Raw genomic sequence first — 19,311 nt, 5'->3', positions numbered from 1 at the left:
TATCCTCCCCCCCCTCCCTAATTAGATGCATTTCCCACTTCCTCCTTCAGATTACAGGCACTGGGAATCCCCCACCTATTGCTTCCCCGTCCCCCACTCCTCCGGCAATGGTCTCCTTTTACTTTCCTGGTTTCTGCAGTTACACCAGGTTATATACTCACATGTGAAGATGAGAGAAGCACCAAATATAATCATTCATTTACCTGCAAATTTATTACTTCGGTTTTTGTTTTTCACACCTTAATAGCAGCTGATGAAAAAGCAGAGTTGGGGAGCCCAGTGCGATCTGATACCATCCATTTGTGGATGGCGGTGGTGGTGGTGGTGGTAGTTCCTAAGGCCTCAACCCTAGACAAATAATAGCTGCAGACAACCAAGGAACACTGAGAGTGAAAGCAATACCCTGGGGAAGAACACAGCAATGGATTATTCAATACCAAATGGTCAGCCCTGAGGATATAGGTTATGCAGACTGAGCAGGTTGTATTTAGGAATATATGTATATATTCACATACATGTATAACATATACATACACAGGCAAACACATAGAGATACAGGCATAGACACACACACACACACTATGAATTTGAAAGAACAATGAGATTATCTGAGAGGGTTTGGAGAAATGTAAAGGAAGAGGAAATAATGAAATTATAATTACATACAATAAAAATATTTAACAAAAAAATCAAGTTGTATTTCAAATTTAAATTCTCGTGTTTGCTTGATGTAACAAAACTTCTGAATTTCTGTTTATTTGAAGAGAGCTAATGCATGCACTGCTTACTATTTAGGTTATAGAGAAAAAAAATCTATGAATGTTTGTAAAAATCATACCACAAGTGCAATTATCAACATCCCAATAATGATTAAATAATGGACCTACAAGAGTTTTAAGCAGTTAGCATTTATTTAATGGCATTAAACATACTAGAACATACGATCTCATGTTAAACATGCAAACATTTTCAAACTTCAGCAACAGTGCTAAGACAAAGATACACTGCACAGCAATCTTTGTTGAGAAACCACTGTAAGACACACACTTAAAGAGAGGCAGAATCATTTACAGCCTCAAGATACGTTCACTATTTAAATGGTCACATTTGCTGGCAAGGAAGGAAAGCAGTAAGATTTCTGACTCGTGTTTAACTATTTTGCATGTCAGACTCTTACGAAACAAATCACAATTTTTCTAGTAATCAAACACACCCTAGAAGATATAAGAAAACGGCATTCAATGTGGACCTACAAGGAATCTCAGGAATAAAATACAGTTATTGTGACAATACCAAAACATCTAATTTTAAAATTCTCCCCAAATTTTATATATCACATGGGATAATGTAGTGAATATGACAAAACTGTGTATTATTTTCAATCCTCATTATCCAACTGTCTAATAATAACCTACTCTGGTGAACTTCTTTGTTGTTTCATTGGTAGAATAAAGAAAGTTCCAGAACTCTATTAGCCTTTCCCTCCAACTATAAAATTTGATGTTAATTCTTATACAGAGGAAGAGTGATAACCAATGTCACACACACACACTAAGATCAATGAATATAGTCTCTATGTTAGGCTCAGGGAAGCATGAGGATGAGTGCAGCCAGTCCCAGAACAAAACCAGCATGTTTTAAAATAAACAAAACAAAAGAGAAGTCAGCAAGACTTGAGGGAAATGATGAGGAGATGCGATTTCTTGAGTCCACAGATGTCCCCGTTTCCAATGCAGAGAGAATTCTTCAAAAAGTCGTGGCTATTTCATAGGAATCTGGAAACGGGACAGACACGCGTCCAGATCCAGTCACAAGAGGCAGGATCCCAGCAATCGGTATCACTTGCCAGGAGAGAGTCAAAGTGACATTCCTGTTTCCCTTGAGCCCGTGTCCATCGTCAAAGAAAAAATACTTGCTTTTGACGTCTTTCAGGTTCAGCTTGGGGTTCTCGCCTCGCAGAAGGATCTTGTCCCAGAGGACCACCTGGTTCACAGCGTTGCTTTTGGTGGAATATTCTGCCGACAGATAAAGGAAGAGCTGCTTGACGTTCCAGTCGAAAGTCTTCTCCAGATCCGCAGAGATGTGGAAGGTGATGAAGCCCAGGTCGCTCTTCTTTCTGGGTCCGGTGAAGTCTTCCACTTTTTTGAGCAGGATCCTGGAGACGTGCAGGCGCACGGGCGCGCTCCTGTCTTTGAAGGCGGTGGTGAGGATGCAGCCCAAGGTGAGCGCCGCCATGACGCTCAGCGTGAAGGCGAACAGCGAGTTGGCCCGGGACAGCAGGGAGTTCATCTTGCAGGGTGTTCAATCGGCGGCTCCCTCCACGCGGGCTCCACCGGCGCTCGCTGGCTGGCTGGCTGGCTGGCTGGCTCTGCACGGGGCGTGCAGTTCGCTCCGCGGTCCCTCTGCCTTCCTCTGGCTCGCGCGGAATGCCGGGCTCGCGCACGCGTCCCTGGAGCGCGCACCGCCCACGATGCCTGCCCCCTCCCCCGCCCCAAGCCACTAGTTAACCCTACAACCACTGTCTGCTGAGAGTCTAAGGCACTTGGAGCATCTCATAGAAAGCCGCAGCCTGGCTGAATGAGCCCAGCGGTGCCTTGAACTGTCTCACCCTCACACCCAGACACAGTCACGGAAGGTCCCTGGCACCAACCACAGCCCCTGCCCCGGCACACAAAGCCCTGGCCAGGGAACCCTCTCCCTCTGCACACTGCTGCATCATGGCTTCCATACATCCTAGCCCCTCCCCTGGCCTTCTGCAACAGGCTGCTGATGCCTGGACTTCCTTCCCCCCACACTAGGCTAATCCTGCCTCTGCAGTCCATTCTCTACACACAGACCAGCCATTCCCTACAGGTCATGCCCCCCCCCCACTTGCTGGGGTCCTCCGCCCTCAGCATACAGTCTTAGTGGCAGAGGAGGCCCAGACTCTGCTGCATCTGCCCTGTCCACCCCTCACCCCCTACCATCCTGATGGTTGTCTGCCAGGCTGCAGCCAGTGGGCTTGCTGTCCTCTGCTCCTGGGTTCACTGGAGCACACACAGTCCAAGCGCACCAAGACCTGGCCTGTCTGTGCATGGCTTCTTAGCATTCAGGACTCAGTTCTTAAGGCCACTTCCAGCAAAGGCTTTCAGTGACAATTTCCTGTGTAATGATCCCTGACCCTTGATTCTTAGTCTACCTACCCTAATTATTCTCTTAATCATAAATGACTACCAAATTGCCTTTCCAATTGATTTGTCTTCTTAGTCCCAGTTTCCCAATCTTTAATGACAGGTTAGTGACCCTGTCTTTCCTGTCCTTTATGCTTGTCCCCAGTGCTTAAATCAGAGGCTTGTATACAAATCTGAATAAATAGCACTTAGTTAAGGAAGTAGTATTTGACACATCGGAATAGACAAAAGAAGCAGATACTTGCAAGCAAGTAGCCATAGCATCACTTGAGCACGCATTCAAAATATCCAAAAAGCTTGTAGAAACCCCACATTGCTTTTCAAACCTAGATGGATATTAATTGGAGAAACTACTGAAAATGTAGAGCCTTCTCTCCTCGTGTCCCTGCTTTTGATTTAGTAATGGGGTGGGGAGAGGTACAAATATCTCCCAGTTTAATCCATTTCCCTTGATAATTTCGAAGAAAGCTTCTTACTTGGAAAATTCCAGGCCTAAACAGCTAACGTTTGAGTACCACTAATTTAATGTCACCCATGCTGAGTTTTCAGATAACTGGGTGGTCTTTATTGTGGTAATTACTCAAAGTAGCCCAGTCCCTCAATCCACTTGAGATCACAGGGTACTAAGAAGCTGAGTGCACAATTACCGAGCAGTAGTTCTTGGAAATATTATCTTTTCCCACTGAATTACATTCGGATCTTTAAAAAAAAACTAGTCATTAATATTGATATGGATATATTTCATTATTTAGTTCCTTTGATTTAGCTTCTCACCTCGATGTCTACAGAACACTTTCTTGATTATTATAGGTTTATCAGAAATTTTGAAATCGGGTGTTGCTTATTCTCCAGTTACGTTGTGTTTTCAAAAATCTATGTCTTTTGAGTTTTCACTGCATGTGAAAATCAGTGTGTTATTTTCTTTGTAAAATTTTTTGGATTTTTATTGGAATTATAGTGACTCATTGTTGGTGTTATTTAAGATAATTTAGGGGGAAAGACAGTCTTCTCCAGATATAGTGCTCAGTCAAGTGTACTAATATTAGCAAAAATAAACTGTGATTATATCTACTGGACTACACTCAAAGAGTGAAATCGAAGGGGCTATATATCTAAATGAAGAACTATAACATTTTTATCAGAAAATATGCAAGAGTAACCTTTTGCTCTTTTGGTTAGACACTAAAACCCACAATTTCCAAGTGAGAATCACTAAAATGTTCTTTTTTTTTAATAAACTAAAAAAAAATGAGCTATTTCAAAACTCTACTAAGATAATATAAAGAAGTTTCTGAGAGAAAATATTTCAAAACCATAGTAGCTAAGAGAACTAATAATTAGAATATAAATTGTCACAAAATTAAATATGAAAAAAACTGGCATTTCACTAAATCGTTAAGAATTAAATATATAGCCAGGCAGTGGTGGCACATGCCTTTCATCTCAGCATCCAGGAAGCAGAGGCAGGAGCATCTCTGTGAGTTCGAGGCCAGCCTGGTCTACAGAGTGAGTTCCAGGACAGCTAGAGCTACACAGAGAAACCCTGTCCTAAAAACAATGATGGTGATGATGAAGACAACGCCAAGGACAATAATAAATAAAAAACTGCTCAAGGTCCTCTCCACTGTTACAGTATGGGTGGAGAGGGGTTCACAAAACCTCACTCCTAGCTGAGAAGCTACAGGCAGCTAGCTGACAGCCAGAGGGAGAGAAAGTTAGTCTTCTTCGTGGGTGGTGCCCCGGCAGTTTCCTCATGCTACAGTGGACAGCCCTATACCCACATGTGTGTAACACTAATTAGACCCATGTATATACGTGTGTGTGTGTGTGTGTGTGTGTGTGTGTGTGAGTGTGTGTGTGTGTGTGTGTGTGTGTGTGTATGAAGTGTGGGGAAGGATGTGATGAGAGGGGCCTGCAAAGAGATAAGAGGAGGAGAAAATGAGGGATGAATTTAATCAAAATGAAAAAGTCATCTATGAAGGGAAAAGAGAATGAAAATAATTAAGTAGACAAGTAATGACGGTAGATTAAAGTCAAGTTGATGAAAAGATGCTCAACATTGGTGTTAGAAAAAGGTCTGGGATTCCCAAGAAAATGGCCACACATTCCAAAGCATTCTAATGCGAAGGGATCCTGTGCCTCTCTCTGAGTGATCAGAGCTCCTACCTTCCACTCCCACACAGTTGGCTAACTCCAAACAGTGCAGCTGATAAGCAAAGGGCCACTTGTGAGAACACCATGCAACCTTGAGCACATATTTTGATTTCAAGAAATGCTGACCCTGTGGGAATTTAAATTTCTGCCAAGTGGCTTTTCTAAAAACATTTCTTAAATGGAGTTTTGTCTTACTTAACCCTGGAGTAGAAAAGACAGCATATTTTGTTTACATTTCACCCAGAATTAATCACTAAGGAGAGAAAATTTTTTTAAAAAATGATTATCAATTAACTAATATTATATTCTGAGAGAATAGCCAATAGTTTGAAACACTGAGAAAATTGTTAATTCTGAAACTTTTATACCCTGCTAATGGGGGGTGAAAAAAATTGGACCAACACTTGAAAACACTTCTGTAGTCTCCTTACAGTGTTAATTTCGTGTCTCCTGGATGAGCTGGCCATTAAACTCTTAAATATTATCACAGAGGAATAAAACACCTTTGTGAAATCAATTTTAAAATTTTATTAATACAAAATCTATATTGGCTGCATAAGTCTAATTTTGTTGCTTTGCTGATTCTCTGAAACACGTAAAAGAAGGAAAAATGTATTTTGGCTCACAATGTTAGGTATTTCACTCAGAATATAGTAATGTCCTTCTGTTATTTCTGGGCCTTGGATAATGCAAAGAAAACATATTGGCAGGCAGTCTGTTGAGAGATGGGGGGGTGGAAGGAAGAAGAGAAGGAGGAAAAGGAGAAGGCAGGAAGACTACTAGGAAAAGAGAGAAGCTCCCAGCGATTTACTCCCCTGAAAAGTTCCCATCACTTCCCAATAACACCATTAGTTTATGAATCCATCCAGTGTACAAACCCACTTATTAGGTTAGAGGCCTCTTGAACCCCCTTGATCCAATTACCTGCCCATTAATTGAGGAGAAAGTCTTCAATATATGTGTATGGGGTGTGATATCTTCACATCTAAACCATAACATTGACTAAAGTGCCATATTTACTTGGGGACAGTCAAGGTGTTTGTCAGGAAGAACAAGAGCTGCAGTATTCAGTATGTCTTAGAAAATAATAATAATAATAGCAATAACAATAACAATTTCTGCCAATTTGTTTCCCAAAATGGATATATTTTTATAATTGGGGAAACTGAATTTTAATATTATTTCTCATAATGCAAAATTCTTGCAACTGATATGACATTTTAAAACAAGTAATAAAGCTCTTTAAGTTCTCACCTTTCTTACTCTCATCTCTAGTCCTCCTTCTCTCTCTCCCTTCCCCCTTCTTTCCACGTGGCCATGGCCAGTCTCCCTCTTTCTACCTTCTCTCTTTCTCCCTGTCTTTCAACAATAAAGCTCTAAAACCATAAAAAACCTAAGAAATAAATTCATGTTGTCTTCATAAATTCATTACAGACTAGATTTCAAAACCTGAGCTAGGAAAGAATGCATATTATTATATTAAATGGCTAGAAAGGACTTATACTTAACACTCATTATAGAGATACATAGAAGTCACAGATTATCATTTAAGCAGTCAGAAATAATTTATCATTGTTTAATAATGTAAGGCATTACATTATCTCCTGAGGTCTCTTTGATGGTCCTCTAAGCATTATGAAACTGGGGGAAATCATTGCCTTTGAACAGAGACTCCAGTATGGGTTTTCATAAGATGATCAGTGAATTCCTGATAAGGAGACTTGGTGAACACAGTCTCTTTTCAGAGATCAGGGCTCAGGTGTCTGTAGGTCTTTGAGAGGGCATGAAGGGTGGTATCACCTGGCTGATGTGACCATCAGTTGCATTTTGGGCAAGAATCAGAGACTATGCAAGTGCCTCTGGGGACAGGGATGAGACATAACAATACAGAGCCACAGTAGCTTGTCAACTTGCACTGAACAATGTGGGACTTGACAATCTTATTCCCCAAGTAGTCTCTCTGCATGATGGCCCCATGGAGGCTCCAAGGATAGTTACCTCCTTGAAACACTTAACACCAAGACCAACATGACCACTGTAGTCCACAATAGCGACAAAAGCCTTGAACCTGGTCCCCTGTCCAGCCAGAGTCTGCTTCTGCACTATCATGACCCTTTACAGATGCTCCCGGGAAAATGTCAATAATCTAGGATTCTCTGATGGACAGGGAGAACAGGTAGATATCCTTCAGAGACTTGATCTTCATGTGCTTGACCAGGCAACCCAGTTTGATTGATGGGGGTCCACTCCTTGTTTTTGGATACTGCCACAAACTGTGGCCCCTAAGACCTGTGCTGAAACCTCCATAGACGTTCCCTCCTAATCCTGGGACCCTGAGTCCTCAGTGCTTTCCTGCTACACTGGTAGTAATGGCCACTTGGTGTTTTCCAGAAGAAGGAGGAGGAGGAGGAGGAGGAGGAGGAGGAGGAGGAGGAGGAGGAAGAGGAGGAGGAGGAGGGTGAGGAGGATGAGGAGGAGGATGATGAGGTGGAGGAATGTGAGGAAAAAAGAACAGGATGGGGAAGAGGAGGAAGCAGCACTGGAGGAGGGGGAAGAAGAAGAAAAAAGAGGAGAGGAAGAGGAACAGAAGAAAGAAGAGGAGAGGAGGAGAAAGAGGAGGGTAAGGAGGAAGGGAAAATGAGGAGGAAAAGAACAAGAAGCAGTATAACTGTTTTTTAAATAATACCAGAAAATATAAAGTCTACACATTTTCAATATAGGATCAATGAAAATATGGCTACTAGGAAAGAATTCAAATAAAGATACCACAGTGCTTTCAAATCATCTATATATTTCAACATCTATCTGATAGAGTCACTGATTTTTATTTATTGCCAGAAAAATACATGTAAATACAGTGCAAATTCACACAAAACATCTTGCTCTTCTGATAAGCACATATGAATATTAATATAATGCTTAATAATGTATAACAGTAAGCATTTTATATATATTTCAGATAAAGAGGATCTGACATAGGCATTAAGGGCTGCTACTAAGCATATCAAGCCGATGGAATCAGCCAGATCGAAATCATAAGATAAAAACAGCCTTTCTCCTTCTGAACGTCTGTACTCTCACAGACGCTATCTTATCACATGCTTTTGTTCGGTTCCATGAAATCGCAGGAGGAAAGCATCATACTCCACTGAAGATGAAGGCGTGTCCTGTCCTGAGCACTCCTGCCCTTCTGATCTGGTGATGCTTCAACAGAAGTCACTATCTCCATCCTTAGAGCTCACCTCCTTCCGCACACACTATGATCACCCAAATAAAGAGCTCCCCAGAGAGAACAAAGGAGCCAGGAACCACCATGATCCAGTAAGTTAATCCTTGCCAGGCATCATGGTAGTTACTGGCCAGTGATGAACAGCACTGAAACTGTTAGTGACTAGGCAAGTATCATTATGGGTAGGCTCCTGTCTTAATGTACCTTCAAAGCATACTTTCATTTCTTTTCCATTAAAATTCTATGGTGCGATTTGAAAACACCCAGAAGTATTCTATCCATCACTTTAATATTTTGCATATGTGCTGTTTTGAGCTAAATATGCAACAAAATGCATCTAGTATCATTTCTTTTTAAAATTTTAGCTTATCTGCCTATGCTCAAGCATGTAGTCCTTAACTTAGCGTGTATGGGGATGGGCCATTGGGCCCATTCATTCATATGTATAGATGGAGATGGAGATTGGAGAGGTAGATGCAGATACAGATGCAGCTGTACACACACACACACACACACACACACACACCACACACACATACACACACACACATACACACATACACATACACACACACACCACACACACACACACAAACACACATACACACACACACACCACACACATACACACACACACACCACACACACACACAAGTGCGTACATATCCCTGAATAATTCTTCCTTTACTCTGGGCAAATGTTTTGCAAATGATTTTATTGTTCTCCTGGCCTTTTTAAGATAATACATATTTTGACTGTTTTGTGTCTTATCTTTGCTTATTTTCACACTTAACAAAACATAAAATCTTACATTTGGTTACAAAACAGCCAAGTCCTGATGAAAAGCCTGTTGGCCGGGCATAGTTGCACATGCCTTTAATCCCAGCACTTGGGAGGCAGAGGCAGGTGGATTTCTAAGTTCGAGGCCAGCCTGGTCTACAAAGTGAGTTCCAGGACAGCCAGGGCTCTACAGAGAAAACCTGTCTCAGAAAACCAAAAAAAAAAAAAAAAAAAAAAAAAAGATAGCCCCAGAGACACCAAAAGGTACTGGTGTTTCATCAAAGAAGGGATAGTCAGCACTTCCCCTGGGTTCAATTTGGGAGTGATTTTGAATTTTACACTTCTCTCCCCATGTCTTCCTTTTGCCTGTAATTTGTGGTATCTGGTTTGTCTATGGTCTGGCTGTTGTGCATATCTGATCCATCCCTATTGCCCTATTGCTTATCTCTTACGTGCGTGCCGTGCCACTAACAAAGGACTTTGCTCTGCAATTCCTGAACAGCACCAAAAACATCACATGAGGAAAGAATGGGGGATAGTTTACAGAAATCTTTAACAGAGTTTTACAAGAGGGGATTAAATTATTTACTTCAACTGACCCCAAAGCACTCAGCATGACCAACATAGTGTTGTCATGTAATATCTATTTGTTGTTTCCAACTTTTATGGTGCATGTTTGTTATATAAGGATATTTTTGACCTGTTTTTTGTTTTCAGCAAATAGTATCCATCACACACACACACACACACACACACACACACACACACACACACACACACACGAGCACATTGCTCTCTGGGCTCTCTGGATTGGGGGCATAGAAGCATATATAGTTTAAGATTACAGCTTTGCATCAACTTAGGTTGTACACACTTGATTACATGGAAAATCCAAGGTAAGTGGGGTTGGTTGTTGCATTGTTCTCTTAAAAGTAGGTAAAACAAACAGGCAGAGTACAGCAGAATATCAGACTAAGGTGACCTCAAGCTAGTTATTAACTTGGTTATGAGTTCCAACAAAAGTTGCGGGGCTGATGAGATGGCTCAGTGGGTAAGAGCACCCGACTGCTCTTCCGAAGGTCTGGAGTTCAAATCCCAGCAATCACATGGTGGCTCACAACCATCCGTAACAAGATCTGACTCCCTCTTCTGGTGTGTCTGAAGACAGCTACAGTGTACTTACATATAATCAATAAATAAATCTAAAAAATAAAAATAAAAATAAAAAAATAACATAACCCTGTCCAAAAAAAAGTTGCAATCTCTTAGAATATAAGAGATATTTTCATAAAGTTGTATCACCATATAAAAGGTACAGCAACATCTCCCCTAGGCCTTTCTGCTGTCTGCTTTATCTTTCAAGTTCTAACAACAAATCTGAGCAGGAATAAGGATTCATAAGAACAGGGCTATGTGCTTGCTCTTATTAACTGATGGTCTGGACCATTGTGTGAACATTCAAAGAGAGCCTTTCCTTGTCTTAGCCCCCCATGGACACCCTGCTTGTACATGGAAAGTACTTTCAGGACACCCTGGAACAGGATAGCATGTTCCCAGGGCTGTGAAGTTTCCATACTTCTCTGCTTTAGGAAACATTCCAGCATCAAGGCTGGAAACAGAAATTATGGGACATGAGTCTGGGGTCTCTCTGTTTCCCCATTCTCCAAGGATATTCAGCCCCCACTGCGGGGCTCTCATGCCATCAGCTGAGTCTAAAATACTGCAGTGGGGGGAGGTATTTGCTCTTTGAACCAAGCCCTGGAAATTTCTGGTACAATATTGTAACTGAAGTCGCCAGCAAGACAGCAGGTTTCTATGGCAACTCTGCTGCACAGGCTAGTCCTTCGCATTAGAAATCCTTCCACACAGCTGTCTGCCTCTTGCATTTCACTGAGAGAAAAACACTTCACTCTTCAGGCAACTACTTGAGAAATCACATTAGTTAGTGGAACTATACTAGAATTAGGCAGCGTTCTTTTAACTCTGCTCATTATGATAAAGGAAGGGAAGTCTACACTGTCAACCATTTTGTTTGTATAAAATTCTCAAGAATAAAAATATAACAAAAAATGGCCTTGGGAGGGTATTACCAGTATACTGAGATTCAAGGATGACATCCCCTTTAGCAAACAATGGGAGGAATGTGTGGATGCTGGTGGTGGTAGTGCAAATCTGTGAGCAGGCAATATCAGCACTGAAGAGGCTGAGACGAGCGGAACACTATTCAGAGGCCAGCCTGGGTTAGTGTCTTAAAAAGAAAAAAAGAGTCTGTCTACAATCTTGTGGTTAAATGATGTAGGAATACAGAAAAATGTCATTTATATAATACTAGGTCTATTTGAAAGAATTAGGTGTAAAACAACTGGTCATTTATTAGGGTCATGCCTAGTCATTTTAAACATATATCAGTTTATACTGAGGAGTATTTACCCAACACTCCTAACGTTTTCTTTCACATAGAACGGTACCTGTGGACAATGTACACATTGCCTCTCCACATAGTCCTTCATGACAGGAAAGACTTACTTGATTGGAGAGTTTGGAAAGAGATATGCATTATTCAGCAGAGGCCCTCTTTTTTTCACACACACAAAAAAGGTAACAGAATTCTTCTGCTCAACTATCAGGAATGGATCTTCCCACAGCTTTATTCTTCTGTGTCTTCCTGGCTCTCAGTTCTTACAGTCTTACTTCAAAATAGCCAACAAACAAATGAACAACAACAAAAAGGACAGACACAGGAGCCTCTCGGCTCTAGGGTACTTCCTGCAGCATAGATAACTATTACGAGTACATAATTCAAGGAGAACTGAGTGATGTGGCTTAGGTCTGCCTGCACACAGGACTCCTGTTGCTTAGAAGAAGTACAGTGGGACAATCAAAGTGCAAGGCCTGCAATATATATTTATGTTATGTCTGGTGGAGGAGTTCTGTCTATGTGTGCCTCAGGAATGTGACTGCCTTGCCAAGAGCCATTCTTGTTATAAGAAGAAATATTTCAGAACGCGTTTGAGAAAACACTTTCAGAGTGACTATTCGTTGTTTGGAATGAATGCTTAATAAGCCAACTTTTGCGCTTTTCTTTGAGAGTGGTTTGTGACAACACTCCCTCAGCATCTTAATTCACAGGACTCCAGTGGCCCACTCAGCTTACTGAATTAGGTTCCAAATGTTTTAAGAGCCGCTAGAAATTGGTATACTGTGAAAATTAGCATTATAAACCCCTTCAAAAAAGAATTGACTCCCATAAACCTACACCATAGATTTTAGTTAAAATTATAGGAAAGCTTTATTGAGCCTCACAGGATAAAATAATTCAATTCTCATTTAATAACAGCAAATCACATGGGGGAGGAACGTTTACTAAAAACATAATATTTTTGCTATTTATGTCTGTCAGTATAGCCATCATTCTTTCAGTATTCTACCTGTTGACTCCACTCCGGTAGGTGACTGTTTTCTTGTTCTCTGTGGTGTCTATTATTTGAACACATGAGCACCTGGGGGTTCCAAACACCTGGGTGTGGGGCATAAATCCATGCCAGGAAGTTTGGTAAGGTAGAGCGGGTTGAGACCCAGAGACTCAGTGGGCACACACAGGAGACTTAGGCGACTCCCAGCTCCCTGCCAGACTCCTGGCCTAGAACACATGCCACACTCCTCACTTAAAGAAATGTGTTCATTGGTCATGTAGGCCCAAATAGAGTTCTCTATGCTAATGAGGTACCTAGAGACCCGAAGGGCTTAGCCAATAAGCTTCCCTTCCCAGACATTCCTTCCTGCAAAAGGCATTTAATCTCAGGCCCACCCTGAGAAGTGGGGTATGGTTTTACGTACCCATATTCTGCCATGACAATAAACTGCCATGACAATAAACTGACAATAAACCGTGGAGTGTCTCTTCACCAAGATCCACCAAGGGGAGCCTCAGAGAAGACACTGACAGCAGAGATGCAGCTTAATTCTCCCATAGAAGACCTCTCTGCGCTCCCAGCCACGACTTCCACCTAGCCTGCCCCCACCAAGCTAAGGACAATCACCCATGGGACAAGCCAGAGCTCCCCTTTCCCCTGGCCCTGGGCTAGCCGCTGTCCCCAGCCCATGGCCCCTCTCCCCACTCCATTCTCTGCTCTTCTGCAAATCCCAGCAGCACCTGGATGTCCAAGAGCCTGAGAACCCCATGGCCCCAGCATCGTTGCAGGCCCGGGACTCCCGAACCATCTCCAGCATTCCCACACCTCAGACTCTGCTTTCCCATCCCTAGAGCCTAGTGCTTCCCTACAGCCTAGCACCCACCCAGGTTCTCTCTGCGTTCTGCCTCCCCAAGAGGCTGTGCCCAGAGGCGGGAGACACTGGGGCATTCAGAAAACCTACTCACATGGATAATGTATTTTCTACTGCTGTGATTAAACTATAACCAAAATAACTTGTAAAAGGAGGGGCTTGTTTATAGCTTACAGATCCAGAGAATCAGGGTCCATGATGGTGCAACAAAGACGTGGTGGCTGGAGCAGAACTGAGAGCTCACATTTGAACTGTCAACAGGAAACAGAGAGAACATACTAGAAATGGAACATGGGTTTTGGACCCCAAAGCCTGCTCCCAGTGGCACACTCCCTCCAGCAAGGCCACACCTCCTAAGCCTCCCCCAAAGTGCCAACAACTGATGACCAAGTATTCAAAGGTTTGAGACTAACTGGAAACATCTAAGTACCACAGGAGAATGCTGCTGTGGACATTTGCTGGAAGCTCAGCTGTGGCTCTTGCCTAGAATTCATTGATCATGCATAGAGCCCTCCACATTTTGGGTTGCCAGATTAAAACAAATGATAATCAATCAATGATATTCTGATGGCTCATCAATTTTTTTCTGTATGTTTCTTTTTGTATAAGAGGTTCTTTCAGTACAAGGTTGAGATATAGTTGCATGGTGGCACACACCTTTATCCCCAGCTTTTTGGAAGCAGAGGCAGGCAGACTTCTGTGCGTTTGAGCCTAGCCTGGTCTACAAAGTGAATATGTATATATTTTTTCCCAAGAAGATTGTTCTGTATAATGAGATTGAATCTCATCTAATCAGAGACTTTAAATAAGATGCTTAACCTTCCCAAATAAGAAGGAATTTTCAATCTTGAACTAGAACCTTATATTTAATTTTCTTCTTTATTTCTTCTCTCCAACCCCTCCCATTGCTCATTCTCAAATTGATAGCTTTTTTCTTTATTATTTCATATATATGCATATAAATGCAACCTGCACTCAGTCCATTTAGTCTTACACACACACACACACACACACACACACACACTTGGGTTGATCATTTGGTATTGAATAACTGATTGGGATGCTCTTCCATGGAAAAGACTATTTCTCCTACTCTTAGTATTCCTTAGTTGCTTGTAGTTCCTTGTCCCTTGGTGGGATCTTTTGAGGATCCTTTTATGTCTGCATGTCTATTCAGCTCTTGTTTTACTAGAATTTTAGGTCTTCTCTTGTCCCTACTGTGCAGATTCTGGCCTTTTAGCATCTATCATTGTGTAAAAATATTCCTGAAAATAAATTAACCTCTTATTAAATATAGACATGTATATATATAGATATATACATATATATATACATATATATAAAGAAAAGTATACATTATTGCTTCTGTTTCTGTGAATAAAAAATGCAGTATTACTTCATTTGAATTAAAGTAAACTGTCTATATTTTGATTTGCTAAATTGAGTAACCTAAGATGAGGCGTCGGAATCTGTGACTTTAAGGATTCTCTGAGATGCACTTAACTGTAAAGCACACCTGGGTAAAATGAAATCAGATTTTCAAAGAGATAAAACCTAGTAATTCCTAGTTTGAATTTCATAAAGGAGAAAGACTTCTAATCCACGGTTGGTGCCAAATGTGTGTATAAATGTACTGAGGCCCATGATATTACAATTTAACGCTTTAATGACCTTTGGTACAAAGGCCCTACTTCTACCAACAAGCGCTTCTAGTGAGGGTTTAAAGAAAAGGTCTTCAAGGTTATTCTGCTGTGAAACTTGGACACTGGGGAGGATCAGGGTCCCACTCACCTCAAGGATCAGTGACTACCTCTTGAAGAGGTGTTCAAATCTGAATCCAGTTTCAGATACACCGTATTAGAAGTTGGAGTTAATCTCCTAGCTCAGTGGCACAGACAAGGACGTCAGCTTCTGTGTTGTAGCTAGGGGGAGAAGTTTCAAGCTTTGATATCTTGATTGGCAGGAAGCATATCAATAGCAAATACATAAGGGTATGCACCTGTATGAGACTTGATCTGCTCAACATGTTTGCTGTGTTTACTTGTCCTGCATCTCCAGCATATAATGCGATTTGATTCTCTTCTCTTTACCTTTGCGGAAGTTTGTGGCAGGTGCTGAAGCAGAAGTCGTCTGAAGCCAGTATTTCATCTGTGATAGGAAAATGTTAAAGTTATAGAAAGAATGACATAGTATATGCCATAACTCAGGAGCACAGAACAATTTCTTAAGCACAATGTGGCTCTACAGGTTTGTTTTCCTTTCTGTTGTCCAGAAAGCAGCTCTACAGGACTCCTTGAAGTCACTGTAATTTAAGGTCATAGCAGAAGCTAGCAAGTTATAGCATGGAAGTTGGATGGAGCAATGCCTTTGACTTCCATAAAGTGGTCTGCATCATTGAATTCTTTGATGTTCTTCTGGAGCTTCACGAGTGGCCATTAACTTGGTATCTCGATCTTTACGGTTCCAAAAGGACTAATTTCCACACAAGTTCAAAGCACGGAGATGAATCTGGAAAGAGATAAAAAAAATGTTATCTGTACAAGGGCCTGACAAACTAATCCCTAAGTAAAATGCATACCATGTCTTGTGTAGTGATTTGGGATGTGGGCATGGGAGTTCAGATTATCTTTTAGCACAACAAATCTGAGGATACATTATTTAGCTCCCATCTTCTCTGAAAATTGTACCACCATTTAAATTCTCATAGTTACTGAAGTATTAGTGTAATTTGAGACACTGTTAAATGGATGGACAAAGGGTACCTGTGGAAACCCTCCAAAGCTCTTATCTCTTCTACTTGGAAGAAACACATTCTGTCTCACCTCATAACTTGTAACAGCTAGCTACAAGCCAACGTCTAATGTCTGTGTAGTGTGGCCAATTTGCTTGAGAGAGAATACTGCAATTAATTTATCCATATGGACCATTTGTGGTGGTTTGAATGAAAAATGTCCTCCATAGGCTCAGCTGAGTTCCAGGTTTGGCACAAGCCATGTAGGGAAGGCTATGGCAGGCAAGTGTATTCTCTGGAGATGGGCCACCCCTTTGCATGGCTGTGATGGGTGCACTCTGAGTGGCATGAACCCCAGAGACTTCATCCCAGGATTGCTTCTTCCTGCTGATGTGCCTTTCCTGCCACTATTACATAGCCTAATGATTCCTGGGCATCAGCCCACCATACAGGGCAAATTTCCTGCAGACCAATATGGACGTGTACTTTCATGTAATAGTGATGTTTAGATAAATTGATGTCATAATTTCTGATAATGATTTTATAGAACTCCTGAATTGATTCAAGTAATGTTAATACCCCTGTAGAATAAAAAGCTGAAAATAGAGTTCTCTATCACAAACACATAAGTTGCACTAGGAAGAAAATAGACTTAAAACAAGTTAGTGATCAAGGAAAAGCATTCTAGGTAAGGTCCAAGGATGAGGCCAGAGGTGTGCAGCATGATAAAGCACAGCCATATGCAACTGTTGCCTTGAACTTACAATGAGCTTATACAGTGAACTGTTGCCTTGAACTTACAATGAGCTTATACAGTGAACTGTTGCCTTGAACTTACAATGAGCTTATACAGTGAAATGTTGCCTTGAACTTACAATGAGCTTATACAGTGAAATGCTAAACGCTGCCTTGAACTTAATATCAACTTCCTGCTGTAACTCCTTTTTTTTTTTTTTTTTTTTTTGGTTTTTTGAGACAGGGTTTCTCTGTGTAGCCCTGGCTGTCCTGGAATTCACTCTGTAGACCAGGCTGGCCTCGAACTCAGAAATCCACCTGCCTCTGCCTCCCAAGTGCTGGGATTAAAGGCGTGCGCCACTATGCCCAGCGCATCTAACACTTTAAATACTTACTGTCTAGTTGAAATTTGGATCTCTTTACTAATCTACTCAAAACAGCTACCAGATAATAGCATATATTTTTGCAGAGCAATATTATTTTTTTAATATTCTATTGTTGGAATGGCACACAATTATTTGATTTTCCTCATCATATTTTCATATAAATTTCATATATTTTATATATGTAGTTCAAAAATCAAAGACAGTCGTACAAACTTTATGCCTCACACTATACCCTAGAATAATCTGGGAAATTGATATAAAAACCTTGTCTCTGGGTTTGTATTCTGTCTTCTCATAATGAAACTGAAATTGTGGCACCATGAAAGCTCTATGCACTGAAGAGAAAAGACAATTTGGATGGACAACGTCTTTGCGGAGACTTGTGGCAACACCTACAAGAGAAACCAATGAAGCTCCACCAGCAAGTGCACTGTCAGTCCCGAAAGAGTCTCGGCCACTTGCGCAAGCATGGCTTCGAAGTTAAGCATCTGCCTGCTCTCCTCACTCCAGGTTTTGTTGCAGTCTCCACATTTCACTGCTCTGTATTTTGCCTTATGCTATAGAATAAGCATAAGAACCTGCTCCTCGAGGGTCAATAGTAAAACTAAGGCAACAAGAAAGCAGAGCAGTTAAGAGAAGGGACCATGGCTCTTAACCCTTCTCCAGCCTCTACAGGTAACCTGTCCCAGAGCTTAGCTCTGCCTCAATGTTGACATTTTTAAATTTTATATTATGATTTATTACTATAATTGTAAATATTATGAATTATTGTATAATTCATCCAAATTAATATGAAATAATTAATGATAAATATATTTCATATATCATATGATATAAAATATATAATTCATAAAGAAATCATAGAATTATCTATTCATACAGTATATAATAATATAAGAATAATATATTCTGAATTTCAACACCTACCACAAACTCTATGTTAATGTTTTTTGTCATGGGTACACTGTTTCCTTCTGTGGAGTCAGGAAACATGTGCATATGTAGGTAAGTATATTTGTATATACACATATGTATATATACATATATGCACATGCCTTCACAGTGTTACAATTTCAATTATATGTATATACATATATACATATGCATATACACATATGCACTGCACATATACACCAATGTACATATATACACAAACTTATATACATATATGCTTATATACATATATGCACATTTGGTGGATGGAGCAGAGCCCCAATAGCCACACTTTATTTTTTCTCTCAGCCTTTTTATAGCTTCTAAGACAAGTTCTTTATAAAATTGCAGATAAAATGTTATTTTTAAAAAGGGAGTTACAAGCCGGGCATAGTGGTGCACACCTTTAATCCCAGCACTTGGGAGGCAGAGGCAGGTGGATTTCTGAGTTCGAGGCCAGCCTGGTCTACAAAGTGAGTTCCAGGACAGCCAGAGCTATACAGAGAAACCCTGTCTCGAAAAAAAAAAACGAAAAATAAAATAAAATAAAGTGCTAGATGCTTTTTTCAACAACATGGTCTTAGGTAGTGGCCTAGTTTGCTTAGTCCTTTCAGACCCCTGATCATGCTCCATTAATCTCTGCATTCAAACGAAACTATGGCTCAGGTAACATTATGGTTTGAACAGTGGTACAACCTCCCAAATACTCATTTGTTGAAGCTTTTTCTTCAGTCTTCAGGGAGTGAGGCTTTAGAAAAATGTTGGGATCATCAATGTTCTGCCCTAATCAATGGGCTATTGCACGAGTCAATTCCTATCTGGTGCTCTTACTAGGAGGTGGTAGACACTCAAAACTAGGGCTGTGTTAAAAGCCTCTCTCTCTCTCTCTGTCTCTCTCTCTCTCTCTCT

General features: G+C 41.0%; 1 protein-coding gene, 1 long non-coding RNA gene and 1 pseudogene across 6 annotated transcripts in view; all 3 read right to left on the bottom strand.

Annotated features, from left to right (window-relative positions):
- Window positions 1-888: 888 nt before the first annotated feature.
- Arxes2 (adipocyte-related X-chromosome expressed sequence 2) lies at window positions 889-2,428 on the bottom strand. The gene has a single exon (NM_029823.2). The coding sequence runs from the start codon at window positions 2,287-2,289 to the stop codon at window positions 1,747-1,749; it is 543 nt and encodes a 180-aa protein (NP_084099.1). The 5' UTR covers window positions 2,290-2,428; the 3' UTR covers window positions 889-1,746.
- A 4,238-nt stretch (window positions 2,429-6,666) lies between these two features.
- Window positions 6,667-8,639, bottom strand: Gm15016 (annotated as a pseudogene).
- Window positions 8,640-12,597: 3,958 nt separating this feature from the next.
- Gm31214 overlaps window positions 12,598-19,311 on the bottom strand; it is a 48,731-nt gene continuing 42,017 nt past the window's right edge. For all 5 annotated transcript variants that reach the window (XR_003953080.1, XR_878241.2, XR_878237.1 and 2 more), the window contains 3 exons: window positions 15,617-16,125; window positions 15,409-15,539; window positions 12,598-13,868 (listed from right to left, as the gene is read on the bottom strand). This is a non-coding gene — a long non-coding RNA (predicted gene, 31214). The remainder of the gene's footprint in view (window positions 13,869-15,408; window positions 15,540-15,616; window positions 16,126-19,311) is intronic.

The sequence above is a fragment of the Mus musculus genome, chromosome X, assembly GCF_000001635.26.
Source record: "Mus musculus strain C57BL/6J chromosome X, GRCm38.p6 C57BL/6J".
Lineage (NCBI taxonomy): Eukaryota > Metazoa > Chordata > Mammalia > Rodentia > Muridae > Mus > Mus musculus.
Note: the sequence above shows the minus strand (reverse complement) of the source record. Positions and strands in the feature narration are given on the sequence as shown.